This window comes from Eublepharis macularius, chromosome 2 (genome assembly GCF_028583425.1).
Source record: "Eublepharis macularius isolate TG4126 chromosome 2, MPM_Emac_v1.0, whole genome shotgun sequence".
Taxonomy (NCBI): domain Eukaryota; kingdom Metazoa; phylum Chordata; class Lepidosauria; order Squamata; family Eublepharidae; genus Eublepharis; species Eublepharis macularius.
This window is the reverse complement of record NC_072791.1, coordinates 34,893,722-34,907,277: the sequence shown is the minus strand read 5'-3', so window position 1 is coordinate 34,907,277 and position 13,556 is coordinate 34,893,722. Positions and strand designations below refer to the sequence as shown.

At 42.9% G+C, this 13,556-nt stretch overlaps 1 protein-coding gene across 3 annotated transcripts in view; it reads right to left on the bottom strand.

The window, feature by feature from the left end:
* The window catches only part of EML5 (EMAP like 5), a 188,815-nt gene that overhangs the window by 49,928 nt on the left and 125,331 nt on the right, over positions 1 to 13,556 (bottom strand). For all 3 annotated transcript variants that reach the window (XM_054971582.1, XM_054971581.1, XM_054971580.1), the window contains exons 21-22: positions 13,325 to 13,466; positions 10,291 to 10,443 (exon numbers count right to left, since the gene is read on the bottom strand). In XM_054971582.1, the coding sequence (XP_054827557.1) occupies positions 10,291 to 10,443; positions 13,325 to 13,466 (295 nt within the window). The remainder of the gene's footprint in view (positions 1 to 10,290; positions 10,444 to 13,324; positions 13,467 to 13,556) is intronic.

Below are 13,556 nucleotides of genomic sequence, written 5' to 3'. Positions count from 1 at the left end.
AATACAGGAAATGTGCAACAATTGCCTTCTTACAAGTAAGTTCTTTAAAATGCACCGTGCCTAATTATTACCACTGCTTAATATCACTATTTAATGTCAGTAACTTCACAATTCTAGAGTCTAAAGTGCATTCATTTTTTGCACTGTGCACTTTAGACTCTAGGATTGTGAAGTTACTGACATTAAATAGTGATACTAAACAGTGGTAATAATTAGGCACGGTACACTTTAAAGAAATTACTGTTTCCACGGCTTTTTTTCCTGTTCCTTATCAGCATCCCTTGTAGGGTCCCTTTGTTTAGTCAGTTCTTACAAGTAAGAACAAAATGATTGTTGTAACAAAGACTTAATTAACCATCAATTATTTTCTAACAATAAGTTTTAAGGGGAACAGTTTGGAAAAAATATAAGAGACTGAGTGCCAAAAACTCATTCTCTTAATTTTTCAAAGCAATTGTGTTATTTCTTTCTACATCTGTTAATGCTGCAATTTGTCCACCAAAAAGTCTGGTTTAACATTATATTACTAAATAATTAAAACAAACACAGAAAGTAACTACTCAAAATATTTTACATACATTATTCTCTACAAAATGTATTTATTTTATTTGGAAAATTTCTATGCTAACTCTCCAAGGAATCTGCTTGGGTGACTTACAAACTGTTTATGAGCCATAAAACATCATAAAAGTTATTAAAACACACCATTCCAACACAGCAGAGCATAAAACAACATGAAATGGCTTCAAACAGCTCTTAAACATTTCTCAGCCTAAAAGCAGACTATATACAGTGTTGACAAAAATATCATCTCAGTGAATAAACAGAAAAGTTCTGATGTAGCATCTAAAAGAAAATAGTGTAATCCACTGACAGGCCTCAAGGAGAAGAGCATTCCACAAGCCAGGTGTGTGTGTGTGTTATGTGCTATCAAGCCGCCTCCGACCTATGGCAACCCTATGAATGAAAGACCTCCAAAACATCCTATCATTAACAGACCTGCTCAGATCCTGCAAACTGGAGGACATGGCTTCTTTTATTGAGTCAAGCCATCTCGTTTTAGATCTTCCTCTTTTCCTACTGCCTTCCACTTTACCTAGCATTATTGACTTTTCCAGATAATCTTGTCTTCTCATGATGTGACCAAACTACAATAGCCTCAGTCTTGTCATTTTAGCTTCTAGAGTGAATGCAAACTTGATTTCATCTAGTACCCACTTATTTGTCTTTTTGGCTGTCCATGGTATCCACAAAACTCTCCTCCAGCACCGCATTTCAAATGAATCAGTTTTCTTCCTGTTAACTTTCTTCACTATATTGTCGAGGGCTTTCACGGCTGGAGAACGATGGTTGTTGTGGATTTTCCGGGCTGTATAGCCGTGGTCTTGACATTGTAGTTCCTGATGTTTCGCCAGCAGCTGTGACTGGCATCTTCAGAGGTGTAGCACCAAAAGACAGATCTCTCAGTGTCACAGTGTGGAGAAGATGTTGGCAGGTAATTTATATCTACTCAGGAAAGTGGGTTTGAACTTTCTTCACTGTTCAACTTTCACATCCATACATAGTAATGGGGAATACCATAGTTTGGATCATCTTGATCTTGGTTCCCAGAGAGACATCTTTAAGAACCTTATCTAGCTCCCTCACAGTGGCTCTTCCAAGTCTCAATCTTCTTCTGATTTCTTCAGTGCAGTCTCCCTTTTAGTTGATGATTGAGCCAAGGAATAGAAAATCTTGTACAATTTCAGTTTCCTCATTATCAACTTTAAAAATGTGTAATTCCTCAGTAGTCATTACTTTTGTCTTCTTGATGTTCAGCCGTAATCCGGCTTTGACATTTTCTCCTTTAACCTTCATTAGTAGCCATTTCAAGTCTTCACCATTTTCTGCCAGTAACATGGTGTCATCTGCATATCTCAAATTGTTAATGTTCCTTCCACCAATTTTCACTCCACCTTCCAGATCTAATCCAGCTTTCCTTATGATATGCTCTGCATAGAGGTTGAACAGGTAGGAAGATAATATGCATCCTTGTCTGACACCTTCGCCAGTTGGAAACCATTCTGTTTCCTCATATTCTGTCCTGGCAGTAGCCTCTTGTCCAGCGTACAGGTTGCGCATCAAAACAATCAGGTGTTGTGGTACCCTCATTTCTTTTAACACTCTCCATAGCTTTTTATAATCCACACAGTCAAAAGCCTTGTTGTAATCTATAAAACAGGCTGATTTTCCACCACTGAAAAAGTACTGACCTGTCACCCACCTCACCTCTGAAAATTCCCTTACAATAGGCATTGTCATCCAACAAGAACAATACTACAATGGGATGGAACTGAATGAGAGTGACAGAAGCTTCTATGGAACTTCTAATTCAAATCAAATATTAACAATTCAAAGCTGTAGGTGGTTCTAGACAGATAAAGTAAATTTGAAAATACTTGCTGATCCAGACTTGTTACCCAAAACACAAAGTTACATCCCATTGTTATATTCTGCTAATGGAAGATCATCCCTATGGTACAATGAGCCTTCTGTGGGCAGAACAGGTTGCCCCATTCCATTATTGGAATGGAATCATAGGATACATTACAGAAGATTGGATCCAGATAGGGTTGCCAGGTCCCTATACCCTCCTGGCATTTGGGGAATGGGGACCTGGCACTTGCCTCATGCTGATGGTTTGTTCTCTCTTTGTGCAGACGCTCCAGCACCTGTGCAATAATGTAACTTCCAGTAGTGACATCATCAAGTTGGCCATGGGAGTGCTCCCGCGCTCCATGAGGGGCCGATATAACCTGTTTGGGGCCAAAATTGGCCCCAAATGAAGCACAGGAGCAGTCTCGTGGCTGGCGTGATTATGTCACTATTGGAAGTGATGTCGTCATGCCCCCTGGAGTGCCTGCTAGTGCGTTCCTGGGGTGCTTGCCAGTGGCAGGCAACCTCTGAGGCTTGCCACCTCCCACCAATCACACTTGGGAACCCTAGGTCCAGACCATCATGAGCTACATGGTACTTGAGGAAAGGATCTTTGCCTCTTTTTTTCTGCAGCCTCCTGTGCTCCCTCCAAAGGTTGGTCAGGGGACCTTTTGGAATGGTGTGGTGTGTAGGGGACTGCAGTGAGGGGGAAGAATCTGGACAAATCTACCTCTCTAGACGTAAACTTGCTCCTACCACATAATAGTGTGTGCAAGGTGGAGAGGAGAAAATTTCTGCCGATTCCTCCTTTCCATTGCATACACAATTTTCCCAAGGGTCCCCCAACCATCCCAAACGGATGAGGGGGGATGTAAAAAGAAGGAATGATGGCAGAAGATCTTTTTTGTAACGTCTGTTTATAGTAGTCTGAATCAAACTCAGTGCTAACTACACTGAAATTAAATAAATGTTCTTTAATTACACATAAAATACAACAGTCTGATATTAGTAAAAATTTAGTCATGGCATATTTCAGAGTTATGCCAGTTCCCAGATGGAGCATAACCAAAATATCTGTACATCTTTAACAATATCAGAACATTCTGAAGGCCTCTGTCTATGTATTAGCTGTTGCCTAACAAAAGAAAAGTTTTCTTAGTTTTATTTATCGTTCTAAAAAATGTTTTTGTAGGAATGAACTTCCAGATGCATAACTCCAGCACAGAACATTCAGCCAGGATATTTTTTTTCCAAAACTGGTGCAGAATAATACCAAAGATAGTACCTTCTTATGCCCACCATTCTGTGAATGCTGGGGCTTTGTGGGTGTTTGGTTGTTAGTAGAGTCTGGGTGGTGTAATGGACAGTATTTGAATTTGTCCCACTCTCCATTCAGCCATAAAGAATAGTGGGCTAATCACCTTCATCATACTCTCTCAGCTTAACCTACTTTACCGGATTACTGTGAGGATAAAACAGATTAAGAGGAGACCCATGTATTCTGCCCTAAGACTCTCAGAGCAAGGGTCCCTAATCATTTTGATTTTGTGGGTACGTTTGAAATTCTGACACAGAGTGGTGGGCGCAATCACAAAACAGACACCTTGGGAGATGGTGCCCTCTCCACATGCAGAAGAATCCCAAATGCAGGGGATAAAAGAAGTAATTTTTTTAAAAAGAAGAATGAAAAACAGAATAAAACCATGGTGGCAGCTGCTTCTGAAACAACATTTAATCTGCACAGCCAATCAGATCTCCAATGGCCAATCAGAAGCCCTGGTAGGTAATAGCCCCACCTGACCCCACCCAATTTCTAAAAGCACTTGGTGGGTGAGAGGAAAAGGTCATGGTACCCATGGTTAAAACACTGGGAACCCCTACCTTAGAGGAAGGGCAGGATAAAAACGCAGTGCTAGGATTTATCCCCTCTCTATACCATTCTGAATTAAGTGAACATTTTTATGTTTTTATGTATTAAAATATTATACTTCATCTTTTCCTTGCAGATCAAGGTGACTCCAAATTCCAAATTCCAACAGTATAATAAGAACCAGTTGACCTCCCATCCCCAAGAAAATGCTGGCAGCCTACTGAATTAAAAGCTTTCATAAATAAAACATCCAGTACCTCCTGAACACTTCTAAGCATGGTGGCCAGCTCCCCACCCCCACCCCAGGGAGTTTGTTCCATTAAGTGGGAGTCACTACTGAAAATAACCAGGCCCCAGTAGGGGCCAAGCAGGCAAGCTTAAATAAGGGAAACAATCAGAATACGTTAATTAGTGCACAGAGATGTACTTGCTGTAAGGCTATCACATTCTCCACGCCTTCAATTTTGTGTGCAGGATAGTGGGGGTCAGAACATGACCGGAACAGACCTTTGGACACTTACCATGAAGGGTCCTTCTCCTCTGAGGCAAGGAGGACATCTTGGGTGATTCTCACCATCCAATCAGGGAGGCAGGAACTAATTTTCTTCCTCTTCCTGTCTGGTGTGTGGGACACTCTCTCTCTTCAGTTCAGGTGACCCCACAAAGCGGTAACATTGAATTTATCATTCAGCAACTGTCAATACTGAGAAAAAACACCTGTTGCGTTGGCATGTACTGTAAATAAATCATAAGCCGGAGGAGGTAGAAGAATGAGGTAGCAGGTTAGATGTCCTCCTTTCCTTGGGGAAAAGGACCCTTCACGGTAAGTGTCCAAAGGTCCATTCTCCCTCTGAGGCGGAGGACATCTTGGGTGCTTCCAAAGCAGTTTCTACTTTCGGGGTGGGATGTGGTCTTCATCCAAGATCATGCGCTGCGGTACTTTTCTACCACAGGTGGTGTCCGCTGAATAACATACATTTAATTTGTAGTTTCTCACCAAGGTTGAGATCGACGACCATGTTGCTGCCTTGCAGACTTCTTCTACGGAAGTGTTCCTCTGTAATGCTGCATTGGTAGCAGAGCTCCTCACAGAGTGAGCTGTTATTCCATTAGGAACCTCTACAATGAGAGCTTTGTGAGCTTCGATAATGTATGTTTTGCTATTGGCACCCACGGCTGCTGAGGGAATTTTCTTCCCGAAATTGAGGAGAGACATATTGATGAACAGTAAGTCCGACTTTCTGATTTGTACTGTTTGAGGCAGATAGGCCTTGAGCTTCCTTCTGATGTCTAGGTTTTGTCAGAGCCTCTCCCTAGTATATTTAGGGTACAGGTAGAAATATGGTAGCCTTATCTCTTGCAACCTATGGAATTTGGAATAGACTTTTGAAAGAAAGGTGGGGACAGTATGAAGTATCACCTTATTGTTGTGAAAGATACAGAGTTCAGGTCTGACTGATGGTGCACTTAGGTCTGAGATTCTTCTGGCAGATGTGATCACAATAAGGAAGATGGTCTTCATTCTCAGCCTTCTCAGGGGAACATCCTTGGCCAGTCCAAACGGATGTTTGGTCAGGGCTGTGTAAAATGTCCAGTGCTTTCCTCCTGTTCCACTGAGTGAGGGTTTTCCAAGAGGAATTGAAAATTCTGACCGTGAACTGTTTTCTGGATGCTAGGAGAGTGTTAGCCACCTCTCCAGAATATCCCTATTTTAGGAAGATTTTCCTTTCCATTTCCACACAGTTAAGCAGAGTGAGTCTAAATGAGAGTGCCAGATCATTCCCTGCTGTAATGTGACTGGAGAGGTCAGTAGGATGAGGGGTGGAGATATCACCATCTGTTGGAGTGTAGAAAAGAACAGTCTGCAGGGCCACCAAGAGGCAATCACTAGCACTTCACTCCCTGTTCCTTGATCCTTCTCAGGAGTCTGGGTATTACTGGTAAGGATGGTAATGCATAAGAGGAGCCTACTGGCTACTGTGATGTCAGAGCATCTGCTTGTGAGTGGAAACAAACCTTGTCATGTACCTTGGTAGTTGATGGTTATGTTGGGCTGCAAACAGGTCCATGAGAGGTGTTGCGAAGTGTGATGTTATCCATTAGATGAGATCTTTCTTAAGGGACTATTCAGCTTGCTGACTGGTCTACCTGCTCAGCCAGTCTGCCTGGACACTGGATATGCCTTTGATCGAGACTAGGTGACCTTCCTCCCAGGTAAGTATACTTGTCGCCTCCTTGTGCCATCTCGAGGTCTTGTCTCCCCCCTGCTTGTTTACATATGTCTTGTCTGAGACCTTGTCCCTACAGATCAGGATGTGTGAATTCACTATCTGATCTCTGAACTGGAACAGGGCCAGACAAATTGCTCACATTTCCAAGACACTGAATGGAAGATGTGCCTAACCTGTGATGCTTGCATGTGTATTTGTTGTTCTCGAGGGGTCATGGATCTTTTGATCTGAAGTGGTACCTGAATGGGAAGATCTGTCTTCTCCATGATCTGTTGTTAATAAGATCTGAGAAAGGTCTGAAGTGTCTTGCATGTAGATGATCCCAAGGTATCACCTTGTTGCTGCCCACTAGCAAGCCCATCAGTTTGGGTAGTGTTGTGAGAAGTGATTTTGAAGTGATTCTCACTCTGATGACAATCTTGGGCAGCTGTTTAGTCTTCCTGATCTTTTCTTTAGTGAGGGATAGACAACACTCTTTTCATGATCATACCCCAGGTGTTCCAGCTTGTAGAAACTGAATGGTGAACTGAGTGCCATGGTGAGATTTTTCTTTTGAATGTGATCTGATCAGGAGATTATCTGGAAACACACTTGGAGCGGTGGACAGACCAAAAGGGATGGCTCAGAACAGCCAATTGATTTTTTTTTTCTGTGCAAAATCTTAGGTATTGTTGATGGGCTGTCAGAATTGGTACATGGAGGTATGCTCCCATGAGATCTGTAGATGTCATGTATTCTTCTGGTTGTACGGCCTCTGCGACTGAATCTCCATTCAGAAGTGACGCAACTTGATAAACTTGTTTAAAAAGTTGAGGTATAAAACGCCCTCCAGTTCCATTCTTTTTAGGGACTATGAAGAAGATTGAGTAGACTCCCCCATCCTCTTTCATTGTGGGGAACATGCACCACAGCTTGAATGCCCAGGTGTGGGATTACAGTTTGAGTTAAGATTTCACGTAGGGGAGAGATGACAAAATGTTCTGGTGGGTAGCTTTCAAATCTTATGGAATAGCCTTGTGAGACTATTTCTAAGGTCCAGCTGTCTGCCTGCGTGTTGACCCAGGCTTGCTGGTAAGGAGTTCTTGGCCTCTCACAGGGATGGCTTGAAAGTCCTGTCTCAGAGAGCTGGGTATCAAGGTTGGATCTCTTTCCATGTGTGAAGAACTGTCTGTTTGATCTTGGGACAAAGTAAGCATTATCTTCACAATACAGCTGGGGAGCTGGGACTGAGAGGAATGGTTTACCCAAGGCCATGTGGTAAGTTCATGGCAGTAGTGAGATTTGAACCAGCAAGAGTACTGCAACACGGTTCAGTTACTTAACCACTATATTACAAGTGGGTTCATGAAAGGAACCCCCCCCCCCCGCCTTATTACAGGGATATCTAGATTAACCCCAGGATGGTTGCTTGGAATCCTGTCTGGATCTCAGTAGAGTGTGTTGTGAATAAAATGGCTGAGGGCCAGGGATTGCCTCTCAGATTGTTTGAGTGTTTTTTTGGCAACACTTTCTTTTGTCCTGGGTTTTGACCCAAATCTTTCTCAGGGCATCCCCAAATCTCTGAAAGTGGTAAGCCAGGACGATATTGTTAGAGTGTAAAACTGCTGGCCAAGCTCTTAGTCAAGGGTGCCTACTTGTTACTGCTGTCGAGACCATAGTCCTGGAAGAAAAGGTAACTGCATCCAGGATGGTGTCTGCTTTGAAGGTACTGGGCTTTAAAATTCTGTTTGCCTCTTCAAGGGGGGCATCTATTGTTGTATGGGAGAAGTGGGATCAGTTTTCTGATCCATACTCCTGATGCTCTGGAGACAATGGAGGCAATGGCTGTAGCCTTTATAGCCATGGCCATAGACTCGTGAGCTTTCTTCAGCATGACCTCTCTCTCCTTGTCTAAGATGTCTCTTGCTTGTCCTCTAACAGGAGCCAGATGACTGAAGTGTAGCCACTGGAGTGTCAATCGCAGGTACCTGCAATATCTCATAGCAAAGTCAGTTACTGAGTACAGTTTGGTTTTTTAAAACCACATTAGGGAATTGCTTATTGGCTGATAGTTTAGACCACTCAGCCTTGAGTGGTCTCCCAAAATATTCTGAAAATGGGATGATCTTTTCTGGGGAACCTTCCCTAGGAAGAGACTCTTGTTTTCCTGGGGTCTGGATTAGTATTCCCTGTCTAAGGGTCCTCCTCCCTCAAGGGTAATTCTTGCAGCCCTAAGGCTGAGAATGTCTAGGCAGTAAATACTGGTAGACCTCAGATTCAGATAGCTGGGCTGACTGTTCTGGTAGGGATATTTCCTCCTCCTCCACATCTAAAGGAATTCTTCCTTCTCCTTATCATTATAGATGCTCTCTGAGGGCGATTCCCCTGCTCAGTGGGGATCCCTGTCTGCTAAATATTACAAGCTGCCTTATTCTGACTCAGACCATCGGTCCATCAAGGTCAGTGTTGTCTACTCAGACTGGCAGCAGGTCTCCAAGGTCTCAGGAAGAAGTTTTTTCCATCATCTACCTGATCTTTTTAACTGGAGTTAACAGGGAACAAACCTGGATCCTTCTGCAGGCAAAGTTCTTTCACTGAGCCACAGCCTCACCCATAGAGGAAGGAGGAGGTAGACACCACACCACTATTAACAGAGGTTTCAGCCCAGCAAAGATTATATATTTCCTCCCTCATGGTTAGCCTTAGGAAGTTAAAAGGTTCAAAGACACAGACAAGTTTGTGCCCTTCGTACATTACCCATCTGACAGGGAGAGTCCTGTTGTAAAGGCAGGGCTAGATCTGAAGAGAAAAAGCCTGCTGTGGAATCTATAGCCAGGAGGTTGGCATGGGCACATTCACTGTGGCACCAGAGCTGAGGAGATTCCTGGTGTCTTTTCCCACCAAAAGCCTGGGCTGAGGTAACATGCCAACTCCAGCTGCAGAGCAGGATCGTGCAAGTGCATTCACCTCCCAATCAGTGGGATGGGCCTTTCTAAGCTCTTCTGTGGCTCTGAGGCTGACTTGTAGCCAGGAGACTGCACAAGCCACAGAGGCATGTCAGTGCCGACTCGTTGCCAGGATTCATCAATCCCCATTGTGTTTGACGTGAATACTGGGGAGCATTCCTCTCTGTTGTCTAGGAAGCTGCCCTCAGAATCCTTGGCATCCATCTTGTAGGTGGCTGCCCCAAATGGCTGCTGTGATCCTCTCAATCAGCCAGGGAGAGTAGTAAGAGACAGGAGAGGACAGCAAAAAGATAGGGAGGAACTATGAACGTTTTAAGTCAACAGAGTTTGAAAGACAAAGGAAAGATTAAAGGAAGAGAAGAGCAAAGGAGTAGGACTGAGAAAGTGAAAGTGAAACCAAAGTCCTAATAAGAAAGTAGCAGAGCTAGTCTGCTACTAGACTGTTCTCCCTGGAGGCAGGAACAGAACTGAAGAGAGAGGGTGTCCCACACGCCAGACAGGAAGAGGAAGAAAATTAGTTTCTACTTCCCTAATTGGATGGTGGGAATCACCCAAGATGTCCTCTGCCTGAGGGAGAAGGGACTATTTCGCTAAGCACAAAATGCAGTTGCTGCACATTTGTTTGATTATGTTAAGATCATAAGAAAAGGCATCTAAAGATACTAGGTTTTTTTCCCCCTGCTGTGACTTTATAGGTATCATGAGAAAGGGTTCCTTTTAAATTGTTTCCACTGGAGACTTGTGAGTTGGAATATTATTTTGTCAGAATGGTACATTACAAAGCTGAAAGTTATGGTGGGCATCATTACATTAGAAGCTCATCACTTACCAGGAGAAAATCGTATCTCTGAAACAACATCCTTCCTGTGATGAAAGGAAACAAGATCCTCCAGGGTGTCTGCATTTACCATCAAGAAACTTCCATCATTGAGGCCTACTGCCAATGCCTTCCCATCAGGAGAAAAACAGCAACATCTTCCTCCTGACAAATTCAAACACACATTTTAGTTTTAGCTAGAGGTTTGGCTGGTAAATACTTAGCATGTATGTTGTAGTATTACCTAAATAGGAGGTCTCCTTAATTGGTTGTGGGAAATTAGGATTAAGAAGGCAGTGAGAGTGGGTAACTGGGATTTTCCATCTATGTTGACTAGGATAATTCCCTTAGAAAACTCTCAAATAAACAGGTGGATATTCAACAGGAAAGGGTTTTTTTATTAATAGAGAAATAGAAGGCGAGCATACAGAAAACATGCTCAGCATATACACAGAGCTAACTAGGAAGGCAGTTAGGAAATGGGAAAGCAGTTTCAGAGGAAGGGCCATAGTCTTGGAGAGAGGAGGAGGTCCACGGAGGAGCAGCAAAACAACCAGCATTTCACAGAAGAAAAAAGCTCAAGTGAACTTGGGGCATATGGATAGGTATTAAGGCACCCTCACACAGAGCACATGTCTCAGCAGCCCAGTTATAGGGCAAAATGTACCCTGGAGCAAAACTGACATCTTGCTCCAAAAGACAGTGACTTGATGGCTTGTCTGGAAGTAGGACAATAACTTGGGACGGGTATGATATTACTATCTGGGGTGGTCTATACTATAGGTAAAAATATTGTTTGATGAACTGGTAAGTATTGGACAGGAAGGCTATCAGATGTGCTGAATAGCCTTGATTAGGTAAGTGGGAGAGGAAAGGCACTGATGAAATTAGGCAGGGAGTTGTCTAAGGAAGCCTCGTTATCTTTGTTGCTCTCTGGGGCATGGGGGCCATCAGTCAGTCATTTCCCCTATGACTCATCGTTTGGTAACTTTCCCATCTCCAGGCTGGCAGGCATCCTCCCTGCCTGAGGCCAGGCAATGTCTAGGAAATACGGCAAGGAGTTTTATGATATTTCATATCCACAAACTGCCCTTGCAGTTGGGGAAGGGGTCTGACTGCTAACAGTTTCAAACATTCAGAATAGTTCATATATAACCTCTCAGTGATCCTTACAACAACCTTGTAAAGTAGATCAATATTCTTATCACCAGGCCGCAGATGAAGGGCTGAGGCAGCAGTACTTTGCCCATGGTCAGCAAGTAAGTCCATGGCCTTTATGAAATCTGAATTAGACTACTTCATGACCCAGCACTTATAGTGTTATACTACAACACCTGGCCAATCAATATATGAAAGCAGTCCTTCCCCACTGCTGTCTCTTGAGTTCCTAGCTGAGGATCATGTTGAATGAATTACTTCTTCATTCTTACTAATGGCACAATCTATATTCTAAATTCTATGCAAGGTGTGAGTATGCTGCCATTTTTTACACTGATTGCTGGTTTGGGGGTATTGGTAGTGGGTTTTTTTCCCTCCTGCCTTCAAAATAGGAGAAGAGCCCTACTGCATCAGACTGAGAGTTCATTTAGTCCTTCCAGCATCTGGTATCCAGGCAGCATCTAGTTTCCAACAATAGCCAGCCAGATACCTCCAGTACTCTTATGAGCAGGATATGAAGGCAAACAGGCCTCCTTATTGTTTGTTCCCAACATCTGATGATCTGACATAATCTGCTTCTGAAAATAAAAGTTTCATTTACCTATATCAGCTAGTATTTATTAATATATTTATCATCCACAAATCTGTGCAACCCTTTTTAAGGTTGTCTAAGGTAGTGGCCATTGCTGGAACTTATGGAATTCACTGCCCCAGGTCAGTTATACAGTGGGTGAAATTGTACTTTCATTTGGACCACCCTCAAGGAGACATGAGATGAGGTAAGAATAGTTGCCCTGCACCTCCTGCTGGATGCCTGGACATTGTGAATAAAAGAGCTTATTTTACTCAGGTCAAATTATACTACTTGGTTCCCAAGGAGGTACTAGCAGTAGACAAGGCATTGTTTCTTGTCCAACTGCCCAAGCATTGTATCAAGCGCCTGAACAGCTCTGCCTGTCTCGTTTGGAACAGAAAGCCTAGCAGAAAGCAGTCTCTCTCTACCTGCACTCACGTTTCTCACTAGAGACATGCATCTGGGGAGTAACTCACACTATTTCATCTGTACATTAAAGTTTAGCACATAATGTCAGAGTTGACTGCTGCCTGTGCACATCATCTCTTCACAAGAGAGAAGAGCAATAGAAATTATTCTCTCCTGCAATTAATGTCTGACTTGGAGCTGAAGGTTAGCAATTATTGGGCAGTACGGAAGGGGAAGTATATATCATATGTTCCTTTCCAATATCTAACAATAATTGTCTCTGTAGCCAACTCCTCAGTGGTTCCTGGCCAACACAACCCTGTTGTCCAGCCACCTTAAGCACAGTTCTTCTAGGAATTATAAAAACCACAAATTAAACTGATTAATACTTAATAACAGGTTGGATCCAACAGCTTTTCTATTGATGAAAAAGGAAGGAAGCAGGTTCCCTTTGACCTCTAAAATACTATGCTGGTGACCATGGGACCTTTATGTACAAAAGCCACGCAGGATGGGGCTGCAGTAAGGAGAGGAATGGGGTGAGGTTGAATGAAAAGGCTAGCTGGATCCAAAACGATGCTTCCTAGTAGTATAAAATTAGTATTTTCCTGCAGTGTAGTTTGAGCCTTATTATACTGAAGTATCTGTTGACAGCTGCTTGCCACAGGGACTTGCGCAGTAAAAGTTTCAGTTAACTTCCATGAGGCCCTTCTGCCAAGGAAAACTCCTCATTTGCCCTGGCAACTAGGCATCTCCATCTGGGTACTCCATTTCAGTCTTACACTTTTAAAAACTTAGATTTTCTTATATTTTGATTTTTAAAAACGTACCAAACTTAACAAATCTCTAACAATTTAGAATTTAAAGAAAAGTGTGCACATAAGGGGAAAAAACCCAGCAATTTACCCTTCTTCAGTTTTCTAACTGCTAGCATGCAATGGCTTGGAGAAAGATCCCATATTCTTAAGGTTTTATCATCACTCACAGTGGCACAAATAGGTAAATGAGGATGGGTAGCTAAGCCCCAAACTTCTCCTTCCATGTGACCCTGTAGAAAAAAATTTAATACAATTTCATTTGCTATGCTACCAAGCAAAAACTTGAGTGGTCATCTGCGCAGCACAATGAAGAACTAGTT